The sequence below is a fragment of the Aptenodytes patagonicus genome, chromosome 18 (assembly GCF_965638725.1).
Source record: "Aptenodytes patagonicus chromosome 18, bAptPat1.pri.cur, whole genome shotgun sequence".
Lineage (NCBI taxonomy): Eukaryota > Metazoa > Chordata > Aves > Sphenisciformes > Spheniscidae > Aptenodytes > Aptenodytes patagonicus.
The window spans coordinates 633,710-660,622 of NC_134966.1; the positions used below are offsets into that span (position 1 = coordinate 633,710).

A 26,913-nucleotide genomic window follows, 5' to 3' on the forward strand; every position below is an offset into this window, starting at 1 on the left:
TGACACCTTGGTGGGCTGCAGCCCTGCATGCAGTGGGTCGGGGCCCCATGGTCAGGAGCCAGCCACAGTCTTCACCCCAGGTCTGTCTGAGGAGGGCTGGGCAGTGGGTTCAGCTTCAGAAGCCCCGTCCCTGGGAGGACCACCAGAGCTCCTCCATGGCACCGCAGTTTGCTTGGCTGTTGGCCTGGGTGGACGGGATGGAGGGTTGGTGCTTCCAAACCCGACTGAGATGAAAGTCCTTGAGGATGGTTTGGTCCAGATTTGTCCCCTCATTAAAAAGGCCTCTGCATTACAGAGCCCAGGGTGTAATTTGGGTACCGCCCACATCACCGCAGTGCCTGAACACACCAGCCGGTCCTCCCTGCTGTTTTACGACTGGGGAAACTGAGGCATGGACAGGCTGGAGCTGAGCACAGACCCTGCACCCAGCCCTGGGCTGTCCTGGGGTGTCTGCGGCACTGACATGGTGTCCCAGGACAAATCACTCTTCTGTGCCTGGACATGTGGTGGGGACACAGCTTCCCAGGGGGACCCTGAGCAAGGGGGTCTTCCCAGGAGGAGCAGCCGGGTTTTACTCAAAGCTAGAGCTTCGAAAAAGCCTGGGTGTGCTCTGAGAGGTTGCTGGGCTCTGAGAGCAAAGGAAGAATTTGGGGACCTCAGAGAGGCAGGTGCAAGGCTGGGATTCCCCAGGGGTAAGCCTTGGGGCTGTCCCGGGTGATTTGGGCTGTGATGCTGCCTGCCTGGGGCTGCAGCTGGAGACCCCAGGGCCACCCATGAGCGGGGCTGAGCGAAGCATCCCTGATGGTGCCCGGGCGCTTTGGTGGTGAGTCAGCACCCAACCTCCAGGCTGCCGAAACCAGGAGGAGACGAGATTGTATCAGCCTGATGGGGGGCTGGCGTGATCAAAGGGCCGGGAGCAGAGCTCAGGCTCCACACAATGGGGGGACACGATAGCCCTTATCTGCTGGCCCCGCCGAGGTGCGAAGGGCCCGGCCCTGGGGGCAAGGGGTGATGGGGGCGGGTGGGCGCTGGGTGCTGCAGGGCTGGGTGTGGGCAGGCACCCAGGGGCTCCCACCCAATCCTTTGCTGGGGAAACCTCTCCTGGCAAACACTAAGAAGCAAGAAAATAAACTCTGGTTCTTGCTGGGTCTGGGAAAACCCTTGGGAAGGATTTGGAGGCTACTCCAGCTGCAGGAGCAGGACGGCTCCTCTCGCTATTCCCCGGGGAAAGTTTTGGGATGGGGGACCCGCAGCATCCTCCCTCCCTGTCCCCCAGTCCCACCCAGCTCCCAAGAGGAGCAGGCCGAGCCGAGGGCCCCTCAGCGGGGAGCCTGGCCCCACACCACACACTCGCATGGGTCTCAAACATGGTCGTTTAATAAAATCTCCTTTTAAAAGAACTACAATCCATACAACAACGAGGGGCGCGGGGAGAAGGGCAGCAGCCCACAGGTAAGGGAGCAGGGTGCAGGGAAAGGATCTGTGCAGTGATGGCCTCTGCCAGTGGCCCCGCCGGGGATGTTCCCACACCACCACCGCTCACCGGCACAAGGCCCTGCTGCTGCTGCCTGCCCTGCCCATGCCTGCCTGCACGTGCAATGGCTCCCGTGTGTGCCACAGCTCCCGTGCGTGCAACAGCTCCCGTGCATGCAAGAGGCCACCCGTGCGCAAGAGGTCACCCCCGTTCAAGACACCACCTGAATGCAACAGGTCACCCGTGGCTGTGACAGTCCATGCCAGGGTCTGGACATGAAGCCATATCTGTGAAAAGCAACCCAAAACTCGTCCTGGGCCTTACGCTGAAGGGGTCACGGCCAATGCACCAGAGAGGCTTTGGGGAACGGCACTGGGCTCTGAGCAAGGACTTGTCGGTGGGGGCTGGTGAGCCCGGACGCAGACACGGGCAGTGGAGGGGTGCAGGGGGTCTCTGGAGCCTGGGAGGTGCCCAGGATGGAACGGCAGAGACTGTCCCCTGCCACGGAGGGATGCCCGGAGAGAGTGCCAGGCCGGGCTCTGCAGGAATGCTGCAAAGGGCATGGGCTCCGTGGGGCAGAGAAGCAGCGCAGCAAAGTCACCATGCCTTGGCTACTCCTCTCGGCCTCCCAAGCCCCCACAAGTCTCGCTCCTTCCTCCCCCATGGCCACACAGAGAGCCCAGCCAGCACCCAGGGCTGCCGTGATGAAATCCTTCACCTCCACTGGCAGAGCCCAGCACAGGGTCCCAGAACACAGCGGCACTGGGACTGCCTGCACCCCAGGGCCTCTGAGGACCAGCACCCCTAGGAGGGGATGGAGCCGGTCCAGGGGTCACGGCAGAGCCTCTGCTCTCGGCCGGGCACCGCACAGGGCGGCATCCGAAAGTGCATCCCAGGGAGCGATGCCAGCGCCTGCCCAAGCCTGCTCTTGCTCCTGCTCTTGGCTCCCGGAGCGGGACCCTGCTGCCAGGGGCTGCCTGGGCTGGGGAGGAGTGCACAGACCAGGCACCAGAGCCTTTAGCGATGCCACCCACTCCAGGGAAAGTCTCCATCCCTGGCAGATGGGTTCTGGGCAGGCTGGCAGCCCTGATGCCTTCCCCTGCAGACATGAGCGTGCCCAGACCCCCCTGACCCCTCTCCCGCTCTTTGACCCCCTCTCCAGCCCTTTCCCAGCTGCTGTTGCATCAGCCCAGCCGCAGTCAGGGCAGCGGCCCCCTTGTCAAAGCCAAATGCAAAGAGGCAGTGCTGCGGCCCCCCCAGTTTCTGTGCCAAGGCAGCGGCTGCACCCCCCCGCGGGGCTGGCGTGTCCCCGAGAGCAGTGAGTGAAGGGCAAGGCAGGGACGCGATCACAGCAGCAAAGAGGACAAGGACGCTGGAAACGGGGGCGATCCCCCCCTCCCATAGCTGTTAGTGGGTGTTTATTGGGCAGGCGTCGAACAGTCTGGCAGAGCGGGGTCCGCACCCCTTCGCCCCGCTGCGGGAGCCCCTCCGGTGCGGCCGCCTCGCCAGGCTTCGGCGTTGGGCATACAGTCCGTAGCGAGCTTGGGCAGAGGAGAGGAGGGGTGTTACTGGTGCGACTTGGGATTGGAGGGGTGTAAGGAGGAGTCGTCAAACAGCGGGTTCCTCACTTCCATTTCTCCAGTCTGCGGTGGTGGAGGGAGCAGGATGGGGGGAAGGAAAAGGCAGGAGGTCAGAAACCAGCTGGGGGTTGAGTCGCCCTGTCCCAGGGGGTTTGAGTCTGAACCGCAGCCCAGCAGCAAGGAGGGAGGATGGGGGGGGACCTCGTGGGCTGGGCTGGGGTGACACACACCAGGACCCCACCGTCACCCCTGGAAAGGCACTGCCTCCCCACCAGGAGCAGCCGGGGATGCTGGGATAGGGTGATGGTGTGTAAAACCCATGGTCTCAGATGGGATGGGACCCCACAGCCTGGCTGGGGACTCCAGGACAGGACCCCCAGCCTGGCTGGCCGGTAATGGGGTTCCTTGCCCAGACTGCCTGCCTGCCATCAAGTGCCCTTTAATGGGCCTGTAAAGACCTAATGATGACCCTTAATCTGGGCCCTGATGGCCGGGCTCTGCAGCCATTACCATGTGAAAGGCTCCTTTCGGGTCTCTTTGTGCTCTTTGTACCCAGGGCTGTTAGGAGCTGCCCATCCCCGGGCTCCCCCGCCAGCCAGAAAAGTCCCCCCTGGCTTTGAGGGGTCACAGGTCCCCGGTCCAGGTGCTGGGGAGGCACCAGGACGAGCTCCCCGGTCCCAGTGCCCAAGAGCCCGAGGTGGCCATGTCCCTGGCACTGCAGGGACGGCAGGTTGGGTCTGCCAAGGGCTGCTCCAGCTCTCCACTCCCGGGGCCACGGGGCAGCACTCCCCAGGGAATGGCCCCGTGCCGGGGCACCCATACCAGCGCACCCGCTCCTGCCCACTGGCCCAGTGGGACCTGGCCAAGGCACACGGGGGAAGCAGAGGGGTTGGACCATCTCAGGGTTTGATGAAGGATGTGTTTAAAAGGCTCCTCGCAAGGAACTGCACATCCCAGGCATGTGTTGGATCCCACTCTGCATGCACAGGGTCCCCCCCCCCTCAGCCACCCCGCGCCCGCCGTACCGGAGCCAGCCCGGGGCACTCGTACACGGTGAAGTCTCCATCCTCATTCTCCTCGTCGGACGACGCTGAGTCCGGCAGCTTGGGCTCCTCTTTATGCCTGTGGGGAGAGGATGCAGAGAGGGGGTGAAGCCCAGCATGGGGATGATTAACAGCACCCCAGTTAATGGCAGGGCATGGACCAGCAACCAGGTCTGCTGTCTGTTCCCAGGGCAGCTTACTTCTCCATGGAGAGCATCTGCTGCTTTTGGTGCTGGTAGTGGTACATCTGGGCACTCTGAGCCAGCGTCTTGTCCCCGGGCTGCAGAGAGAGCAAGGACAGGCATGGAGGCCGGGCTCTGGAGAGCCCCCAGCCCAGCTGGCAGGTGTCCCCCGCCGTGTTGGAAGCCCCTCAAGCAGAGCATACGCCTGGCCCCAGCACCAAACACCCTGCAAGAAAGGGACATGGGCGCCTTACCGAGATCTTGTCGTAGGGCAGGGGGCTGGCCGCTCGCTGTGCTGAGTAGTCCGCTTTCTGTGCCAGCCTGACCTCCTTCTGCAGCCTGCCAGGGGAGAGGAGAGCGATTGGCAGGAGCCACCGGAGTGCATGACTCCATATGGGAGCCAGTAACCCCTGGGGGGGCTCAGCCCTCCCACCCACATCCCTGTTCCCTGCGATGGCACCCACGACGGGTGGCACCCCCAGGCACAGCCACCTTCATCCCGCAGAGCCTGGGCACAAGGCACCGATGTGCTGGGGGTGTCAGCACCCAGTGCCACAGTGATGCCCAAACCAGGTGCCACCCGCTCCCAGGAGCCTGTGCCTGGCACGGGGGTGTCCCACCGCTGTCCTCCAGCCCCGACTGGCAGACGCTGTACGTGCAGGGGGACTGGCAAGGACAGCTATTGCCTCTCCTCCAACCCCCCCACACACCTGGGAAGCACAGGAACAAGCTCCCCTGGGCACAAGGACACTGAGGGACTGGCTGGCACCAGCAGCCCCTGGCTCACCTGCACCAGCAGACCGCAGCCACGATCAGCGCCGAGATCCCGGCCACTGTGCACACCACGATCAGCCCTGCAGAGGTGGAGGGGGACACAGAGGGACAGTGGGTGAGCCCAGTGGCACGGTGCCACCAGCCCATACTTCCCCAGCCAGGATGTGAAACCCCCTCCCACGAGCTGCCTGTCCCCGGGGTCTCACCGAGCACCATGTCGTCATTTGAAGGGATGGGGGACGCTTCCACTGGGTACTTCTGGACTGTGGCAGTGGTGGAGGTGGGGGGGGTGGCGGCTGCCTTGCTGCCGGCAGAACCCCGCTGCAGAAGCCCCTCTCTCAGCCCACTGGCCACACGTTGTCTGCCGCCGGCAGGGACCGAGGTGGCTATGGGAGAAGGCAGAGCCGTGAGCAGAGCAGTGCCCGGGCAGTTCTGGAGGGCAAACCAGCCTGGGGTGCAGGGTCTGGCTGCCGCGGGGTCCCTGACTCTGCTGCAGAGAGCAGTGGGAGTGGGGGAGCAGGCACTTACTCCTGGGCTTGCCATCCTGCAGCGGGTGGGGACGAGGAGCCTCTTGCCTGGCCAGCACGTCCGCCAGAAAATCGATTTCTTCCTCCAAGCTGGGAACGGACGTCCGCCCTGCGCCGGGAGAGAGCGAGCGTGAGACGGGCACCCCGGGGTGCGGCCGCATGTCCAGCTCCAGGGCCAGACCCAGCATCCCCCCGAGAAGGGGCTCACGTCCCAGCATGAGCAAATGTGAGTGGTTTGGAGTCCAAGCCCACTCAGATGCGGCCCTCTGGCACACCAGCGGTCCCAAAGCCAAGACCTGAGATTTGCACGTCCTCACCGCTTTTGGGATGCTTTTCACCCCACAAATGTTGGAGGCTGCAGGAGCAACAGCGGCCGCAGCTGCACCCGTGTCGGAGTCAGTAGGTCCCGCAGAGCCCTGTAGGAGCCGGCAGGCTGCCAGTACCTGCTGCTCAGGACCTGCCCTGTGTCCCTGCACCTGGGCCATACAATGGCCCTGAGCGAGAAGGGACATGAGCTGGACCAGGAGAGACACCCCACAGCTGCCCCGCTGCTGCAGAGTGCGAGGGACAGCTCTGGCAGGGCAAATCGCAGACCCGCTGCGGGCAGCGGGGCCGTTTCAAGAGCAGGCAGGGACACCTGAATGCTGGTTTTCACCCCAAATTGTCCTGTACGGCCCAGGCGCCTGGAGCCACCCCAGAGCAGGGCTCGTCCGGGGCTATCCAGGAGCTGGTGGGAACCCTTGCTTCAGATGAGGGGCCGGCTTCTGCCCAGCGCCTGGCAGGATGCGGCCTCTTTGGGGAGGGGGTCGGGGTGCCCCATGCAGTGAGGCCCATCATGTATCCCCAGGGGCTGGCTGGGCATTTCATGGGTGGCTGCCCCAGCCCATGCCCTAGCATGGTGCATGCTGGGGACCCACAAAAGGCTGGGTGCCCCTGCAGTGTGGGGCATGGGCAGGACCCCACCCCAGCCTGGGGGTGCCCACCCACGGGGTGACAGTGTGGAGCAGGAGTGGACCTGCTGTCCTCAGGCTCGCCGAGCAGAGTCAAGCTCTGACGCTCACCACTCTGCTTTTAACAGGATTAAACTCAACTTCAAAGGCAGGAGACGTCCCCGTCCCCATCCCTGCTCCCTCTGCCCCGGCACTGCTGTATTCAGGCTGGTCCCAGCGGGAAGCCCTGGAGGGTAAATCAAGACATACAAAGGCGAGGTGGTACCGGCAGCTCAGTTCCTGGATAATTCAAGGTTGTAACAATTACAGCTCCTCTGGAATCTGTCCTCGCTCCCAGTGTTTGGAAATAAACCCCGATTCCCTCCAGAGCTGGGCACAAAGGCCACTCAGTCACCCCGTGACTCAGAGCCACACAAGCCAAAAACTAGTTCAAAAAAGGGACACTCTTGCTTTAAAACAAGTGCATGAAGAGCCACTGTCCCTATGTCCCCTGTGTCCTCTGTCTCCCCAAACCACCCCCCAGCCTCCCATCCTTGGCAGGAGCCAGAGCACCGCACAAGCCCTGGGTTTCCCCGGCTCTTTGCACCATGTTATTTCCACCCCCAAAGCGATTTGCAAAGCAGTGCCACGGCCATGCGGTGCCAGGTTTGGGGCTGTGCCACCAGCGCCGTGCCCGACGGGTGAGTGCCGTGGTGCCAAGGTGCCAGCACGGGGCCAGGCTCTCCCGATGGGCAGGGGAGCTGGCATGGGACTGAGCGTGACAGCCCCGTGCCCTGTGGGGACAGCCCCGTGCCCAGGAGGGGACATCCTGGTGCCTCATGGGGACAGTCCTGCGCCTGGGGATGGGGACATCCTGGTGCCCGGGATGGGGACAGCCTGGCTCTAGCTCCCCACTGTGCTCAGGGAAAGGCCTGTCCCCATTCCCATGGGACCCAGGGGACAGCCCTGCCCATGCCCATGTTTGTCACCATCAGGCCTGGGGGAATCAGGCTGTGTTGGTGCTGCCATCAACGGGGCGCATGGCCCAGCCCTGCCCCAGCATCCCTTGGCCTTGGGCAGACGCAGCTACAACAACCAACGCTTCAGGACGATGAATGTGATGTGGTTGGAAAAGGAAAAAAAAAAGCTGGAAAACCAGCAAGAGCAGCTCCCAGGTCACTCTGAGCCTCCCACCATGCGAAGCGGCACAAGGAAAACCAAGGCAGCTTGTGCCATTTGTGTTTTCCGGCATTGCCGGCAGTGCCTAGGCCGTGCCACTCACCTGCATTAACCAGCTTTATCGCCAAGTTCCCTTTCAGTGGCTAAAAATCCCCACACCCCTGTTTTGTTTGGCAGCTGAGATTTCCCCCGGTGATGCCACGTCTGTCACCCCACAACATTTGTGGGGCAGAAGCAGCCTGGCACCGACGGCCAGTTCCTGCCGGCACCGCGGGCAGGTGAAAAGCTGCAGCGAAACACCGGTCCAGGGCTGCTCCCCAGGGAACAGGGGGCCGTGGCTGACCCCCGATTCCTGCCCAGCTGCCCCAGGCCCTGGCTCTTGCTGCAAAAGGAGCAGAGATGGGGGTGCTCCCAGAGGCCCCCCGAGCCCCGCTGCAGCGAGCTGGGCATGCTGGGCAGGCACAGGGTGCACGCAAGGTATGCACAGGGCATGGAGGGTGCACGCAGGGTATGCACAAGGCATGCACAGGGCACGAAGGGAGCACGCAGGGTGCACACAGGGCTTGCAGAGGGCACGGGTGCCCTCTCATGGTAGGTCCCACCACCTGCCTGCAGCAGGGAGGGCACGGCCAGGCTGGCACACAGCATCCCAGCCCAGCCGCTCTCCCTGCCCGGCCCCTCCTTGGGGCTTTCCTCTCCCCAGGGTCTCCAGGGCTCAACCCTGGGATGCACACAGGGGTCTCGCCAGTTACCATGACAGGTTTGGGGACAGCAGGGAGCAAGAAGGGACATGTGTGGCTTCTGGCCCAGGCAAAGGAAACCTGAAGTTGACAGTCTCCACAGGAGGGCACAAAATTCCTACAAATCCACTTATTTCTACAATCCTGCCCCAGGCTGGCTGATGCCTTCCTGGTTGCTGACAACACAGCAAGCAGGGAGGGCGGAACCCCCAGGTCCAGAAGCTGGGACCCCCTTTTCCCCGTCTTCCCAAAGTGCTTCCCACAGCCCGGTGGGGCTCAGCCCTGGCTCTGTGCTGGCGGGGTCAAGCGGGAGCAGGGACAGGACCCACCAGCCCAAATCACATCATGCAAACCCATCGCGGCACGTTCAAATGGCACGCAGCACTGTGGTGCTGGCAGCGTTTTGGGGGCTCAGACCCCTGTGCAGGCAGCGCCAGCAAGGTGCAGGCAGCCAGCTGTCCGCCCAGCCAAAGTGGCTGCGGGATGCACCATGTCATGAGGTCCCGCACATCCCATCTCACCTCTGTGCTGGTGCTGCGCTGGGTACGCCGAGACACCCACGCACGCCGTCACCAATGGCAGGAACACGCCACTCACGTGCATCGCCCTCCTGAGACCCCAAAACGCTGCTTTTCACCCCAAAAAGCTGCTCTCGGCGCCTGCCTGCCTGCCTGCACGGGTACGCTGGAGGAGAGGAGCCCGGGCTGCTGCCCACGAGCTGCTGGCTGCTGCCAGGAGCCGCAACCAATTGTGGGAATGGTGCGGCGGCGGCAGCTGGGATCCCAGGTTCGGTGTCACTGGCAGTTGCCAGCAGCTCAAGGATGCCTAACCCTTTAAAGGGGCTGCCCACGCAGCTCTGCTGCGTGGGCAGCCCCTTTAAAGGGTTAGGCATCCTTGAGCTGCAAGCAGCAGCCTCCCCTGTTTGCACTGCATCCCCCCCCCCCCCAAATGCAGCTATCGTAGCCCCTCTGCATCCTCGCAGGCTACCCTGGTTACACCAAGTGGCTGGGTGCTGCTGCCAGACTGAGGTACAGGCAGGATGCAAAAGCACCCGTAGAAAAAATTAGTGCCTCCCTGCCAAAAGGAGCTGGGCATCCTCAGGATGCTACCGCTCCCCTGCATGCTAAAATAGAGGATTTGGGAGGGGATCCCCCTTTTTCTCCCCCCTGTACCAACACTTTTGCTGCCAGAAGGTGGTGGCATTGCTTGAGGCAACAGGACGGGGCTGGGAGAGACCCTGGGATAGTCTCCATCCTCCTGGCATCCTCCCAGCATCCTCAGAGGATGCTACCGCAGTCCCGCATCTCCCTGACAAAGCCAGGAGAGGATGCTACTGTGGTCCCAGAGAAGCCAGGTGAGGATGCTACTGTGGTCCCACATCTCTCTGCCGAAGCCAGGCGAGGATGCTACCGCGGCTGCATCTCCCTGCTGAAGCCGGCACGGAGCGGGGTTGCTATGGAGATGCCGGCGCATGTGCAGCCTTTCTGAGAGGGGAATTTGCTCCCAAGACTTCACATTAAAAAATAAACCACAAACAACTGTTAAAGCTGTTCGGTACCTGTGGATGTGGAGCCCGTGGCAGGGGGCATCTGCCCATTGGACCCCTGCTCGCTGCCGAACGCCAAGCCTGGACTCCATCTCTGTGCCATCCCCTTTCTCGTCCCCCCCAGCCATCGCTCCCATTTCAGCGCAGCCCGGTCCCTCTGCCTGAGGGCCAAAGGGCTGCGCAGAGCCAGGGCCCTGCTTTGGGGGGTCTCCCCTCTGATTTAAGGGGTGATCCTCCTGCCAGGAGGATGATGGCACAAAGGGCACGATGGGCTCTGCCATCCCCCATGTGCCCACCCGCTGCAAAGCACGGGCTAAGCTGCAGGCTGCATACTGGAGGGACCCCAAACGTGCCCAAGACACGAGAACCAGAACACAAAGCAACCCCCCCAAAAACCCAGAGGACCCCTCCATGCAGGCAGCAGCTCGGGTGCAGGGGGAGCTGCCTCTCTGGGTCCTGCCATGGCCCAGCGAGCCAGTGCTTGTCCTCCCCGCCTGCACCGCCCAGCGTGGTATGAGCCACCCTGCGCGTTTTTGGGAGCTCCCCAGGCCTTGGGGTGGGGGCAAAGGGCTGTGCTGGTGGGGATGCCGCTGCTGTGCCGGCAGGGATGCCGCCTGGCAAGCACCAGCTCAGCCCCACGCCAGGGCCAGGCAATGCCGCAGGGTGCCCACTGCGGGCAGGAGCCAGGCTCCAGGAGGGACCATGGGCTCTGCCCACTGGGGAAAAAACAACCCCCCCTTAGCAAGAGGGTTTTGGGGGCAGCGGGAGCGAAAAGCAGGCAGAGAAGGGCGGGCTGGAGGAAGATGCTGATGCACTTTGCAGCGGGCATGGAGGTGGTTCACAGGCGCTCGAGACCCCCCACCCCGCACCCAGGCAGTCCCCAGTGAAACCCCTGGTGTGCGAGGGCACGGCTGGGTCCCTGCTCCTTTCCCATGCACAGAGGCCGCTCCACTTTAGTTAAAGCAAAAATAATTGGGTGGAGCCATAATTACAGTCTTAATTCGCCTGCTCATTGAATCTGCAAGAAAAAACACAAGCCGGGGGGCACAGAAACACCTCTGCCTACAGCTTTCCAAGTCGCACGAAGAGTTGAGGGTCACTCTAAAAAATGCCTGTGCCTGGCCCCCGCCACCAGCTGTGCACCCTCGACGCACCGCAGCAGTGGGTGGGACAGCCCTGTGCGGGGTGGCACGGGTGACAACGGGTTGCTGCTCCCTGGGGATGCTCTGCCCTTCTCTCCCACTGACACAGTGAACCACCCAAGCTGCCACAGCCCCACAGCTCCCTCGGGAAAGGAGCAGGGGAATAACACCCGGTGCAGCCCTCGGTGCCCTCGTGCATAGCCGGGCAGGGCTCCTACCTGGCACTGCCCTCTTCAACCCTCCCGGTGCAGATGCTAGGCATCACCAGAGGAGGAGATGGCAGCTCCAAAGCACAGCTCAACGTCTCAAACTGATGGGAACCAGGTACTGAAATCCCAAACACTGGCATGGCTCAGCCCTGGGACAGGTAAGGCCGCGGGCACCCATTTGCCTCGGCCACGAGGTCTGCACGAGTTATGGCTCCATGCGCCAAAAGCCACTACCCTGCTCCTGCAAAGCCTGGGGCTCTGTGTGGCCACGTCCTCTCCTGCGAAAAGCCCCCATCCCAGAGCAGCCAGGCAGACCCCGGAGCGCCCCAGCAGCCACCCAGGCACCCTCCTGTCCCCAGGCTCCAGCACCCCTGGGTGCTGGCAGGGCCCAGCTGCACACATGGTCGCTGGCGCGGCTGCAGGAGGATGTACAAGGAGTGGGGTCAGGTCTATGCGCTCCCCACCAGCCCCAAAACCACCCCACAACTGCGGCGAGCCGGGGCTTGGGGTGAGAGGGAGCAGAGCTGCCATCCCCACAAGGATACGGCTGCCACAGAGAGGAGAAGCCAGAGGATGGGGAGCAGGGGTGCTGCGCAGAGGTGCGGGGCAGGTTTGCAGGCAGGGCAGGGCAGGGCAGGGGGTTGCAGAAGGGGCCGCTGCAGGGTGGGTGCACGTACCACTGGGTGAGAGCTGCTTCTGGACGCATTGCCCACGGTCGTCCTCCTGGAAGGGGGACAGGCAGGGGCCACAGGCGCCCGACCCCGGCGGGCAGAACTCCCGGCGTTGCAGGGCACAGTCCAGGCTCCGGGGACACGACACTGCTGTGGGGATGGGAGAAAACAGGTCAGGAGGAGGAGAGGGGTCAAACGCTCCCCTAGCTCTGTCTGTGGCCACTTGGTGTGGGACCCAGCCACCCTGGGCAGCTCCCGCTGCAGTTAATGGGTGTGGATGTGCCTCACTGGAGCTGCCCCTCAGCCACCCTTTGCCTTCACAAAGCCATTACTGACTGCAATTAAGTACGGGGTCTAATGACCTGGGAGTCGGGCTCAATGATCTTTATGGGCCCCTTCCAACTCAAGGTATTCTATGATTTTATGACCTGCACAAGGCTGTTTGCTGCCTGCAGGGAAGAGCAGGCAGTGCCCGTCCTCCTGCATGGGACCCCAACACTCAGGGTGCCACCGTCCCCTGGGACACCCCAAGCTCCAGGGTGCCACCATCCCACAGGACACCATGAGCCTCAGAGTGTCACTGTCGTGTGGCAGGACACCCTGAGTCCTGCAGAGCTGGCAGCGATGAGTGTCTCCAGCACCCGCCTGCATCATGCAGGCAGTGGCCGAGCAGGCTGGCAGCTGAAATCCAACCAACACAAACCAATGCTCATGTGGTAGCTGTCAAACAAAAAAAACCCCAAACACCCCCCCCCAAAGCCTCAGCACAGCTGTGACAGGTCATCACAGGCAGCAGCAGCTTTGGTTTCCATCCATTTGACATCGCGACAGGGGAAAACGGAGGGACCCAGCCCTCCCCTGGCGATGCACCATGGCCCAAACCTCCCTCGCAGCTTTACTGGGCATCTCATTTCCATGTCAGACCCAGGGACCTCTCCGGTACCTGGGGACAGGCACGAGCCCCCCATGCTCCGACCTCATCCGGACCCAACACGCTCATGATGCTGTGGCAGCCTGCCATGGCCAGGAGCAGCCCCGGTCCTCTCCCAGCCTGGCTCAAGCCAGTGGGACCTCCTGGCGGGACACAAAGTCCCTGGGTCCTACGCAAAGCCGAGTCCTGAGACCAGGTGATGGTGGCAAACCGTGTGTGGAGATGGAGAGAGGAACCATGACCAGCTGGGACAGTGACACACAGGGCCAGCGCACAGGTCTCACCTGTGGCATGGGGCTGCAGGGACACTCTGGGCTCCCAGCTTTCAGCAACAGCAGCAGGAGCTGCTGCCTGGGACGGTGACACTGCTGGCACTGCCGTGGCACAAGCACAGACATCCCTCCCTCACGAGCTGGTGGCAGCGTGGAACCGAGTACTGCTTAGTGCGCCAGTGTCCTGGGCTGGGCACAGCTGGATGGGGGTGTGTGCACAGCTGAATGGGGGGTGCACAGCTGGATGGGGGTGCAGCACACAGCTGCCCTAGCCCTGCTCTTCACCTTGCTGCACGTAGCCGTGCCCATACCTTTCCCGCAGGCAGCAGCAGGCAGGAGAGCACTGCCGCGGGGCCCTCACCGGGAGCAGGGCCAGGCCTGGCCGCCCCCGGCCCGGCGATGAGTCACGGCAGGAGCCGGCTCCCAGCATCGTCCCACGCTCTCTGAGCCATCCCCGTCAGCCCTCGCCCACCCACGCCAACACCGTGGGCAAAGCGCCCACCATCTGCCCATCCCCGTGCCCTGGGGGACGGCAGCACCAGGGACAGCCCCAGCACAACACAGCACCGAGCATGCCACGAGAAGGGGCACCCCAACTTTGGGGGCTTTCCCAAGCATCCCCATCCCTGCAGCACACTGGGGGTGAGGGGGGCAGCCGCTGCCGTGCCCAGGCACGGGATGGAGCCGCCAGGACACGAAGCTCCAGGGCCACCGCAGCAGCTCTGCTCCCCCAGCAAGGGCACAGGTGCTGAGTGGGATGCCACCCCAAAGCAACACACTCGGGATGCCGAGCGGGATGCCACCCACAACAAATCCCCATTTGCACGGCCCTATTTCACCATTAAACTGCCCACCAGAGGGTGCAAGTGCCCCCAGACTGCACCCAGACCCCTCCCCACTGCACCACACAGGGCATTGCATTCATAACCCTCTGGCTGACAGTGCCAAAGAAGGGCAGAACTGCCTTTGATGCAGTGGTTTCTCTTGCGGGCAGGGTTTTCTTGGCAGCTGCAATTAGGGCAGCAATGAGGGTTGGCTGAACCCTGCGCTGGGTAGAGCAGCCTGGAGGGGATTCGCTCGGGGCAGGGGGCAGTGCCCGTAGGAGCCAGGTTTCCTCCGTGGGAACAGTGTGGGGCTCAGCCAGGTGACTAGGGGAAGAATTAATGCTTAATGGGAAAATAATCACACGTTTAAGCACAGAAACTGAACTCGGCTGCCTGCTTCGCCTGCCCCGGGCTCACTCTCAAGGCTGCTTTGTTTAAAAAAGCCAAAACACGCGGCCGCTTAGGGGCAGGAGGTTTTGGCACTGTGCAGCACCAGGGGTGGGGACATGCCACATCCCTGCGGGGTGCTGGGGGACACACTGGAGACCCCTGCCTGTGCCACGGACCTGTGGAAACATGTCCCCCCAAAACAGGCGCTGCCAAAAGCTGTTCACTGGTGGGAGGAAGCCACCCTGGTGCAGGTCACCCAGCACTTGTGGCCACCCAGCACCATGAGACCCCAGTGGGACCCTTGGAGCCACCTCAGAGCCACCTCGGAGCAGCAGGAGGGGCAAGGGCAGCCCCAAGCCAGCGCCCAGCAACCGGTTAAATAAACCCCAGCCTGGAATATATAAAAGGTCGTTATCTCTGTTTGAGGAACGAGCTGTGCTTGGCCAGCTGTCACGGGCTGGGATTAGGAGCGAGACAGGCAGGCACTGATCTAATTAAGCTCCCCATGTGTAATCAATTGGTGGGTAGTGAGCAGATATCACAGCGTGGGCACCTGCAGGGTGAGGAGTTCTGCAGGGGCTTTGCCACTCTCTGAGCCCACCCCAAAGTCCAGTGGCTGCTCTCTGGCTGGGCTGGCCATGGGTGGGATGAGGAAGAGGGACCCAGGCTGGTCCCAAGGGATGGGGACACGGCGGAGCAGCACAGACCCGCCTGCAGGATGGTGCAAACCAGCTGTAAGGTGAAGCGAGAGGAGCGTGCAATAACATGGAGTCCAAAGCCAGTGCTGGCCATGGCACAGCCAGGATGCTGCTGCCCAGATGTGCTGGTGGGGTCTGGAGGAGGGGGATGCTCCATCCCACTGCTGTCACCGTGGCTGCCATGGTGCAAACCTCCTGTGCAGGTGGGCAGTGAGCCCAGCTCAGCACAACCAGAGGTAATGTGTTAAACCTGGCTTTGGGCTGGGACAAGCTTCTGGTGCTGGAGAAAGCCGGGTGGCTCCCTGCAGGCAGAAACGCAGACAGGAGCTGAGCCGAAGGCCAGCAGGCGAGCAGGACGCCGTGCAGCTGGCACGGAAAGACAAACAGTGGGTGAGCATGAGCCGGGGACGCGTGTGAGCGGGAACAGCCCCGTGCACAGGAGGAAACGCTGGCATATGAGCTCCAAGGTGTGCCAGGAGCACCCCCCCCCCCCCCCCCCCCCCGACAGGTTATCCGGGTGGGAAAGCTCAGAACAACACCCCCAGCCCCGAGGACCCACCCCAGGGAGAGTCGTGCCAGGCACCCGGGGCGGGCCCCGAGGCGAGCAGAGCGCCCGCAACAGGGGTGCCCGCTGCGCCCCTCCAAATGCTGTAGAGTCTGGCAGCGTCTCGCTGTGGCTGGGCAGGGCACAGCGTTGCTGGCAGTCATGGCCCTGGGTAAAGCAGTTTTTTGACACTCGTGCCAAAACATAAAGGTGAAAAACCAAAACAGATAACACCAGGGAGGATGTCCGGGTGGCTGGGAAGGCAGGAACTGCCCCTGCTGTGTCATGGCCGCAGATAGAGAGAGAAAAGTTAATGTAAGAGGATAATTAATTAGCGCTGAGCACTGGTCCAAGTGCTTACACTCCGTGCACCGCCAACGCCCAGCCTCCCGGCTGACAGGGTCCCGGTGCCAGCGGCATGAGCTGGCAGAGCCCATTGGGCATCAGCTGTGGCAGATGAGCAGGCACGGAGCTTGCGCCTGCCTGCTGGGAGCAGCCTGCCACGGGGGTCAGGCCCCGCACAGCAGCCAGGGCACGGGGCCACGCCAGGCGTGGGGGGATATCAGGGTGCCCGGGGAACAGGTGTGCAGGTCTCCTCTCCTAAGTTGAGCCTCTGCACACTGGCGCACAGCTGCAGCTGGAAGGATGACTATGGCCAAGGGCACGGCAGATCGCTGGCAGCGGCGGCAGTCCCGGCCCCACAGCAGCGCGGTGCCTGCCAGCTCCACTCCAAGGTCACTCCTCCTCCTCTTCCTCTGGCCAGGTGATGTGGGATCTGCTGTGGGACCTGCCTGCAGCCTGCCTGCCCTCCCAGTGCTTCCGCTGTGAGTTGGCACTGTTTGGGGCTCTCCTTCTGGCTCTGCAAATTAATCCTGGCTCTGGAGCCAGCCCCAGGCAGGCATGCAGGCGTGCTGCCCCACACCACACCCCAGAGCCCGAGGTCTTGCTTCCCTCTGCCCCACAGCCTCCCTGGGGCAGGGGCAGATGCTCCTGCCCAGCAGCAGGCAGGAGCATGGGGGGCTGAGACACCCAAATGCCCCAGTCCTGGGACCCGGACCCTGGGGTGAGCCGGGTGGTCACCGCCTCGACTGCCAGCGGCCACAATAATACAGCAAAAGCCAGGCTGGATGGTTGGGGTCGCCCAGGCGGGTGCCCCAGCCCTGGCACCACTCCCGCTACAGACACCGACCACGGGTGAGACACACCGATGACGGAACCGACACCGTGCCAGCGGCCCTGAGCCCTGCCGGGCTCCCCAACCCGGCTGCATGACCCTACCCTGCTGCTTCTTGCACCTGAAAGCAGGCAGAGGGGGGCCGGGCTTCAGGCATGGCTGTACCCCCGGGAGCGATCCCCCCTCCCCAGGCACAGCCGCCGGCACCACGGCCCCAGCCAGCGCAGCTCTGCCACCACTCCAGCAGCCCCCGTGGGAGCCCTGCTGCTGCCTGCAGCCGCTCACGTCACCGCTGTGCTCCTGCCCCCAAAAATGCAGCAGACGGAGACCCCTCCCGTGCGCGGAGGCAGCAGAGCGGGGCTCTCTGCAAACACCGACCCCGGCAAACCAGGAGCAGGGGGACGCTGGCCACGTCACGCCGCTCCCGGGGATGGAGGACGCAGCACAGCCACAGCCACGCAGCCTGGCGCCCCCCGCCACCCCCTCCTGCGGCAGCACCGGCACATGCTGGCCCACTGGAGAGCACTTTGCGGCTGAAAGTGCTTGTTTGCTTTTTGCTTCAGAAGGTTTGTCCAGGCAAAGGCCACGTGCCACCGGGCTTCCTGTCCCCGAGGCCACCCTGGGCTCGTGTCTAAGCTTCCAGCTTTTCTGGTTCAGCCAGGCAGGCACCGAGATCTGGCCCAGCTGATAAAGCACGCTGGCAGAGATGGTCCCAACACAGCTTATGTCACGGCCAAGGGACAGCGCCAGCAGCCCTGCGGCGTGGGCTGGGGGACAGGGGTGTCCCCACAGGGATCCCCTGGCAGCATCCCCCCTGCCTGCTCTGCCTGCGCAGCAAATGCCTTGGCTGCACCATGCTCCCCCAGAGGGGACGGTCTCACTGGCAGCGTCCCCACCCAGGAACAATGGAAAATGCCACCAGCAGCTGAAATGCCACTGCTGGCTGCTTTTGAGCCTGCAGCCCCGGCAGGCGCTGTAGGGAGGGCTGCCCGTGCTGGAGCCCCGGTGTACAGGCAGCGCAGGCAGCGTCGTGTGCACCCAGTGCTGGGAAGAGACAGAGAAAGTGCGTGGCAGGCAGGGATCTGTGGAGACAGCGGGGCTACATGGCAGAGAGTTGGGAGCCGTGCTGAGGGCAGCTGCCTGCTGCAGCCCTGAGGCCATCACGATGGGCTCCCAGAGCCTTGTCCCCCTCCAGGTTCAATGCCAAGGGGGAAAGGAAGTGCCAGGAGGGGCTGAGCCAGGCTTCCCCAGAGGTGGGGGGTTGCCAAACCCTCAGCAACCCCAAACACTTCACCTCCCCAACTGCCGGTGTTAGCCCAGAGCCAGTCCCCGCTCTAGAGCAGACTCCATCTACAAGCACCCCAAAATCTCAAGCTGCTCCTGCGATTCGGGGCTGGGGGAAGGGGGAGCACCAGGCAGCCTCCCTCTGCCAGGCTGAGGGAGTGGGATTTTGTGTCATTGCTACTCAAACCCCTTAACCAGCCAGAAAAACCCCTGTCCCCCACCCTGGCAACCCGCCTGGCGTACCAGAGGAAGAGGAGCTGGATTGATGGGCGCTGCGGGAAGGGGAGACGGCACCCGTACGGATGGAAACAGCTCCATCAAACTGCAGCTCCAGACCCCGGCAGGGACTGGGCAGAGCCAGGAGGTGGCCAGAGGATGCAGCCCCCTCACCTGCCGCAGGCGAGGGTGACACCAAGCCAAGCGAGACCCTCCTGGTCCCCCCAGTCCAGCCATCCTTGGGCGCTGCCGGCTCTGGCCTCGGCTTGCTGCCCCCTTCCAGCTGCTCAGGGCAGCTCTGGCCTCGCAGAGGCTGTGCCACCTCGGGAGGGTGACATGCTGCATCCTCCACCGTGCCGGGGTGACCCCGCAGCACCAGGGCTGTCTCCAGCCCCAAATGCTTTGCCTCAGATATTCAGAAAGAGAAGTAGTAATTAAAAAAAAAAAAAGAAAAAGGAAAACCAGATGCCATATGCCATTTCCCTGGTGCTGCCCGCCCAAACCTGCTGCTGGCTTTGCATCGTCGACCCTGGCTTGGCTGGGTGTGTGCCCACCCATACTGGGGACCTCAGGCTGTCCCCAGTGCCACCCCAGGCCAAAAAGCACCTTGCTGTTCTTCACAGCTCTAACCACCCACTTTCAGTCTTGTTTATCAGATTTGGCTCAAGCAAATACCAACGGGCTTCATACCTGCCCAGGGCTCGCTGGGGCTGGGGCAGGGGTTGGGTTTTTTTAAATTCCTTTTTTACTGGCTGGGCTCCGAGGTTTGTCACGGTGCGAAGGGCGAAACAGCCGGTGGTCAGGGCCAAGGTGCAGGGCGCCGCCGCAAGCGGGTTAGCAGGCTGGCCCCGTGCGAGCACGGTGTGCTAATGCTGGGTGTGCAGCACGGCGGCTCTACTGGCGAAGGGGACCCCCCCCTCGCATTCCCATGGTGCGCTGGGACACCCCGATGGGCAGCGCAGCACGGTGCCAGATCCTCACTGTGCCAGCATCGCAGGGGATGGGCAGCCCTGGCACCACCACCGTGCCTGCACCGGGGCGGGCTGTGCTCTGCGGTGCAGGGGGTTTCACAGCTCTGCTCCGAGCACGGACCCACCCGAAGCCCTGAGCAACCTTGAGGGAAGGGCTCGGGTCCAGCTCTCCTCCTGGCACTGACCGGGCACCGACCGATCAGCAGGGCAGCACCCACAGAGCCTGGTCTGCCTGGTGAGCCGTGGCAGAGCAGAGCCATGGTCACTGGCGAGCTCTTCCTGCAGACCCATCACTGCCAGCGGGGAAGCGAGAGATGCGAGCTCACCTCCCCCAGCCGAGCACCCGAGGAGCTGCCAGGCCAAGGGCCAGCACGGCTGCACCGGCACAGCTCAGCCATCTGCGAGCAGCTGCGTGCTCCCGCGCGCTCCCACTGCCGGGCTGGAAATAAAACCCCGGAGCGGCAGCTCCCCGGCAAAGCACTGCTGTGCCCACCGGGGCCAGATGCTCTTTGGCAAAGCCAAAGCCCTCCCACACCTCGCTGCCGTCCCACGCTGCCGGGAGACATTCTGCAGCCTTTGGTAAAGATGCACCAGCACGATTTTGCTGATTAAACACCCTTGGGCAGCTTGGAGGTGGCGGCAGCAGCACAGGCAGGTTCGCTCGGGGTGGGGAGTCCATCCATCCTGCCCCCACGGTCTGATCCGCTTATCAGCAGGTCCCAGGGGCTATAAAGGCCAACCCTTATGGCTTTCCAATGGCTTGCGAGCAGGGACCCCTGGGCGGGCAACCTGCATCCCGGCAGACATGCAAGGTGAGAGGTAGGTGGAAAAGCAGGGGCCGCATCACCCCACCCTGCCCGGGCTGCGTCCACAGCTGCACCTGCGCTGACTCAGCCGCCACCAGCAATAAAGACTTGCAGGACATCGCGTCCCACTGGGGCAGAGAGCCCAGCAAATGGGGGGGCCCCCTGGGAGCTCAGAAAATGGGGGGCCGTGGGATGCACAGCTGCATCCCAGGGGCGCTCGTGAATGCAACATCCCAGGACTCCTGGAAAAGGGCTGCAGACAGTGCCAAAACAGCTGGACCTGGAGATTTCTTTTGGGTTTTACTCCCTGCGGCTCAAGGAAACCCTCTCCTTTCCAACCAGGAAGCCAAGAATTACGGCTGCAGGATGGGTCATGTTACCGGCAGCTTACCGGGGCCGCCCTCTCTCCCAGCTTAGCAGGCGGCTGGGAAATAATCCCCGACAGATGCCAGACGATGAGCTCCCCAAGGCAGAGCTGCTCCTCCCGCACACAAGAGCCGTGGGCTCCCCAGGAGCGCTCCTCTGCAGACCCCCAGACAAGCTCAGGCAGCACCCATGGGTGCTACGGGTGCACAGCAAGAGCAGCGCCTTCTTCACCTTTTGCCCTCTACCTCTATCGCCATCTCCTTTCTATAGGAAGGGAATAGGGGCCAGGAGCCCGGGGGACCCCTGTGCTGTGACGAGCCAGGTTCCCTGTCAGCACACCAGCTGACATGTCACCTCTTGTGTCACCCACCTGAAGCGATGGGTCCCCACCACCAAAGAGCAAATCTCCCTCCCGCAAAGGCTTTGCCTCCCTCCATCCGTGCAGGAGACACCCCAGCAACATGCCACTGGGTGCACTGGTTAGGGCGGGCAGCTGCCAGACCACGGTGCTCCGGTGCTCTGGGACGGGAAGAGGCAGGGACTGGGACCTGCTCCGGCTGCGCTTCCTTCCTCCAATTCAAAGTGCACTCCAGGCACTTAAAGGCCAGTTTCTTCCCATTGCAATTATCATTAGCTCATGAAGCGGCTAATTACAGGCCTGCTGCCGCCATTCGGTGCTCTGGTCACCCCCGCGGCAGCAGCAGTCGGTAAAGCCCGGACATGGGAGGGAGATGCCCTGGCACTGGCAGCAGCGCTGGGGCTGTGCCCTGGTGTTTTGGGGGGCAGCCAGGGAGCCACTGGACCCATCGGGGACCAGACCCAGAGCTCCCCGTGGGGATGAAGCACGAGGGCACCGTGTTTATGGGATTAATGCAGGGGACCCAGCACCTTGTGCCTGGGGAGAGGCCACCCCGTCACCCCTCCTGTCCCTGACACCCCCATCACCCCATAACCCCTCCTATCCACAACATCCCCAGCACCCCCTTGTCCCCAGCACCCCCCATCAACCTTCCTGTTCCCAGTGCCCCCACCATGCTATCACCCCTCCTGTCCCCAGCACACTGGCCACCCTGTGACCCCTCCTGTCCCCATCACCCCTGCCACACTGTCAGCCCTCCTGTCCCTGCCACCCCTGCTACCCTGTCAGCCCTCCTATCCCCAACATCCCCATCACCCCTCTAAGTCCCCAGCACCATCAACCTCCCTGTCCCCAGTGCCCCTATCACGCTGTCACCCCTCCTGTCCCCAGTATCTGCACAACCCCCCCTGTCCCCAGCACCCCCCTGTAAGTGCACGGCAGAGCTAAGCCGATTACCTCCCTTAATAGCCCTGTGGCCCAGAAGAGCCGTTTCAGGCAAACGTCCCGGACTCATCTTCCCCTTCGCACTGCAGGAAGGGCCCAGGCGCCCCTGGGGAGCGAGGGGTCCCTGGGGAGGGGGGTGGCTCTGTGGGACCATGGCAGCCCCAGGAAGCTCCCTCCGGGCAGCGCAGCCCCGGGGGTTAGGCCAGGGTCCTGCTCCAGACCCTCGAGACCACCTGCGGACCCCAAACCCGCACCCAGAGCTGCCAGGGAAATTGCGGATCCCTGCACAGCATAACCGCAGCATCTCCCAGGCTCCGGGACCAGTATCCCCACCCCGAGCTCCAGCTCTCCCTGCACCGGCACCCACAGGGTAGGCACACATGGGTTTGCGGGTCCCCAGCAAGCTGCAGCGAAAGGAGAGGAGGGACTTTCACCACGTCTCTTCCATAAACCATAAACTCTTCTTTGATGCTGACCACGTTGGGAACTGGGATCACGGAGATCGGGGGCCTCTTTCCATCTGTTCCCCCTCCCCACGCCTGCGGATGGAGCCCTGCCCAGGTCCCTGGTGCAGGTACCAACCTGTGGAGCCCCGTGGGATACCCATGCACCACATCCCCAGCTCCCCCTACACCTCACCTACCCACGAGGGCTCACTTCTCACGGTGGGAACCAGCTGAGCAAATATAACCCCAGAGAACGTGGGAGGAATGTTATCTCCAAGAATAAAATCGCACAGAAAATTAAACTCAGGAGCAATGCGCAGCTCCCGGGGGAGCGGCACCCCAGCTGCCACGCGGGAAACACTTGGTCTGCACCGGCATGGCAGATGACACCCTGACGTGCAGCCGCGGGGGGCTCGAAGGGACAGGGTGGCTGCACACCGCTGAGCGGGACCATTGTCCACCACTGGCAGAGGGACGCAGATTACCTTCTCTGTGTCTCAAGCAAAAGCTGGGCCTGGAAATATCTGCTTTCTGCAGACTGATCCGCACAACGTCGGGAGGCTCAGAGACCACCCCCTGCTCACCCGCCAGGCAGAGCCCTGGGAAGCTTGGCAGGGCAGCCAGTCCCTTGCAAATGCCACGGGCACAGCACCGGGCACCGCTGCGATGCTCCCAAGAGAGGCTTGGCTGCCCCAGCTTCAGTGTTCAGGATGACAGTCCCCTGGGACAGCCCGTTGTGCCCCGACCCCACTGCAGCTCCCTCCCCAGCGCCATGATTGCGAAGCAGGCAAATTAAAAGCCAAGAGATGGACAATCCCACCGCAAGCTGAGCCGGGAGGACTTCGTAGGGGATGGCTCCTGCCTTGCCGTGTCCAGCTCTGGACCTCGAGAAGTCCCTGCGCCACCGCAGAGCTGGGGCAGCCGCTATCGGCACCAGCATCCGTGCTCCCACTCGCATCCCTGAGCGGCACGAGGAGGAAAGACAGCGAGGAGCCGGCAGTTCACACATGGCCAAATGGGTCACTTGGACTAGAAAGGACCACTCATTTTTTGCTGAACAGCTTCTCCGGGTGTTTCTGATGCAAAGTGCTGGCTGCGGCAGCGGGGCCAGGGTTTTCAGGGTTATTAAAAAAAGAGGTTCTTGCCCATCATCCCATTTGGAAAATCTTTTTTTGTTAATAATAATAATAATAATAATAATAATAATAGATGAACTTTGGCAACCAAATTACTCAAGAAGAGGTGAGAAGTCTGACTCTCACTAATGCTCCAGGAAATGCAGCCAGAAAACAGGCGAGGAAGCATTTCTGCCTGAGGCTGGGTGCGCTGGATAGAGGCACGTGGGGAAAAAACACAACTAAGGAGCACCATCCAAAACTAAACCACCGACTGCACCACCTCCAAAGCCAGCTGCTGCCCTTCCTCCAGCTCAGATCAAGCCCTCAGCAAGACGAGGGTGTCACCGTGCCATGTGCCGCTCCGTCCTGGGAGATGGCATCTATTGCAGGGGCCTCTGGGTTGCAGCACTGGCAGATGAAGGTGGGGAGGAGGAGGTGCCAGCCCCCGTTTGAAGAAGCTGTGCTGAAGCCACGGAGGCAGGAGGACGCAGGTATGGTGGTCCGGAACCTTCTCCCCCGGCTCTCTCCTCACCAGGAGCCACCTTCACCGGCACGCCCCGGAGTGGGAGCTGCCCCTGGCCCTGCCACCTCCACCTTGCAGCCATCCCCAGAGAAAGCCGAGCTCTGCCCCATCCGCCCAGGAAGAGAAATTATAAACCGGGAAGAAACAGCCAATGTTTCTCCTGCCCTGCCATGCTTGGGGAGGAAGGCTGCAGGGACAGGACAGTGACTCCTTTCCCTGCCCAGCCATCCCAGGGATGCTCCTCCAGGTACCCCAGCCATCCCCAGGAGAAACCAGCCCAGAGCTCCCCACCGCCACATGCCACACAAACCCGACCTCCCGGCAGTGGGATGCTGCCGTCGGCATTTCCAGGCGGTACGACGACATGATTGGAAACAGCGCAAAGAAACCGTCCCTGGCCTTCGCTTGGGGGAAGAAGGTTGAGCTGTCCATCCCAACCCCACTTGTGCTGAGAGCACGCGATGGCCCAGCTGCTGGAGCAGGCTGCTGCCAGCAGAGCGAGGCCCCTTGCACTTGCCTCGTGTCCGGCAGCCCCCTGGGGCTGGGAAGGGAGGGAAAGGGAAGGGAAAACTCTACTACCTCCCCCCGTGACAGCCCACAGGCACAGCTGCCCCGAGCAGCCCCTCGAGGGGTCCCTTCCCAGCAGCGCTGCCAGGCCAGCTTATCCCATCCCAACCCCTTCAATTCGGAGGCAGCAGAGATTATGCCAGATCACCGGTGACTGCATCAGAGCCGCCCGGATCTCCTTCCTCCCATCGCAGCCTGTGTCACCAGTACCCCCGACCGGACCACCCTGGCCTCGACACGCGGGAAGAGGGAGAGCGCAGGAGCATCCCCACCTCTGCCTTTAGCCCCCCAGCACGGAAGGACCTGGATGTTTTGAACTGTTGGAAGATTTAAAAAAACCCTGCACCTTCCTGCCCTCCCATAGAGCAGGCAGGAGCACGGCGAGGCCGCACCGTCCTCGGCTGACGGCAGGCTGCCTGCCCGGCGTCTGCCCCCCCCCGCGAGCCAGAGCAGAGAGAACAATATCGGATCTGCAAACAATGCTGGGATCGAGGAGGCGCTCCCCAGCTCCTGTGGCCAGCGAGGCGGAAAGCACCTGCCCGGAGGCACGCAGGGACACCGCACCTCCCTGCCCGTGTGACCGGCCGGCGTGGGCAGAGGTGGGCAGCCACAGCCCCCAGGTTTCCCCACAGGCAGCAACGCTCGGGGCCAGTTGGGGTTTTCAGAGGAGTGGTGTTTGTGCCCATCACAGCCCTGCGCACCCCGACAGCGGGCACAGAGCGAGGGGACACGGCGCACGTCCAGGGCCAGACCCGCCAGGAGGGGAAATGCACTAACCTAGACCCCAAAACTAAAAAAACTGAAACAAAACCAAACCCTAAACCCCCAAAACAACCCTTAAGAAAACAGAAAGAAGGCCGAAGGCGGTGCTGCTGGGAGGGAAATGAAAGCAATGCATTTTTTCTGCTCCAGGAGAGAGGAGAAACACCTCCGTCACCGATTCAGCCCCGCGGCACGACGATGCTGCTGCTCCCCTCAAGGGAGTGACTCCGGGCAGGTGAGCAAACGGGGTGCTCCGGGCCTGGCACAGCGTTCGCTCTGCCCAGCCTGACGCAGCCTCCTGACAGCTCGCTAAGATGGCTCGGTCACCACAGCAGCTTTATTTGTTTATGTGAGGGTTTGGGAGCTTTTTTTTAAATTTTTTTCCCCAGTAAAGGTGCTTCACGAGGGCCGCAGCGTAGGGCCGCTCCCACAAGTCCATGCTCTCTCCCTGCTCCAGGATCAGGCCCCATATCTGTGGGTACCTCCTGCCACCCCAAACCGCTGCCGGGGACCAGCCCTGCACTGATGCCACCCGCTGCCAGGGCCCCTGCCTGCAGCAGCAAGCAGGAGGGCGATGGCGCTGCACTGCCCGTCCCCGGGGAGCGCTGCGGGGCCTGGCTGGGAGCCGGGTGGGGTGGGAGAAACCCTGTGGGGCTGGGTGGGGGGGAGCCCACGGGCCGTTTCCCACCTTGCTTTCAGGCCATGGGGATGTGTGGACCACACTGCCCGGGGGAAGGATGCTGAGCGGCCCCTGACCCACGGCAGCTTCCCGGACCCCCCCGGACACTGGGGGGGGGGGGGGGGCACGGGAGCCGCGGTGCAGGGAGGGACCCGCTGCCCGGGAGCCTGAGCACCCACGGATGCTGGGCCCTCGTGGGGGTGGGGATGGGGCGGGGGGGGGGGGGGGGGGCAACGGCACCGGGTTCGCCGTGGGAGGGGCCACGCGGGTCCCTTGGGAAGGGGACGCGAGCATCCGCGGTCCTCCGCGGGGGAGGGAGGACGCACAGACGGGGGGGAAGGCGGACACGGACACGGGGGAGGTGGTGGTGGGACACACACACACACACACGGGCGGAGAGGGCGACGCACTCACCGGCACGGGCGAGGCGCAGGCGGCAGGCCCCGAGGGCGGCGAGCAGCAGCAGCAGCGCTCCGCGGCGGGCGGCAGCGCCCCGGGCCGCCACCATCCTCCACCGACGCGGGCGGGCGTGGGGGCCGCGGCGGCTGCGGGCGGCGGCGGGAGTGGCGGGGAGGGGCCCCGGCGGCGGGGGCGGGGCCCACCCGCGGGGGCGGGGCCCCGCGGGTGGGCCCCGCCCCCGCCGCCGGGCCCCCGCCCCTCTGACCCCCGCCCCTCCTGCAGCATCGCGGCTGGGCCGCTGGAGCCCCCCCCCCCTCCTTGCCAGCATCCCCGCAGCGGTCCCCCATCATGTCAGCCCACCTCCCCACGCCCCCCCCCCCCCCCCCCGTGGGCTTGCGGCGGGGGTGGGGGGGGGAATCCCTCAGGGGGGGGCCGGTGGGTGATGTCCACGTCCCCACTGATGGCCAAATTGCGGGGCGGGGGGCTGTGCGCCGGGACACCAGGTCCCTTTGTAGGCATCAAGGTCATCAGCGAGGCCACCTAAACCAGGCTTATCCTGCCGCCCAAACCACCCTCCTTTAAACACGAGCGTTTTCCAAAACGCTGGCGTGGGACAGCCGCTCTGAGCGTTCGTTAGCTTGGCG

The 26,913-nt window shown here is 63.4% G+C and overlaps 1 protein-coding gene across 1 annotated transcript; it reads right to left on the bottom strand.

Annotated features, from left to right (window-relative positions):
- Positions 1-1,355: 1,355 nt before the first annotated feature.
- NPDC1 (neural proliferation, differentiation and control 1) lies at positions 1,356-26,382 on the bottom strand. The gene is given in 10 exon segments (XM_076355503.1): positions 1,356-3,117; positions 4,080-4,176; positions 4,298-4,419; positions 4,422-4,517; positions 4,519-4,618; positions 5,067-5,133; positions 5,260-5,439; positions 5,582-5,689; positions 12,003-12,146; positions 26,285-26,382. Coding segments are annotated over 10 exon segments (1,086 nt in total). The 5' UTR covers positions 26,379-26,382; the 3' UTR covers positions 1,356-3,039.
- Between the last annotated feature and the right edge of the window lie 531 nt (positions 26,383-26,913).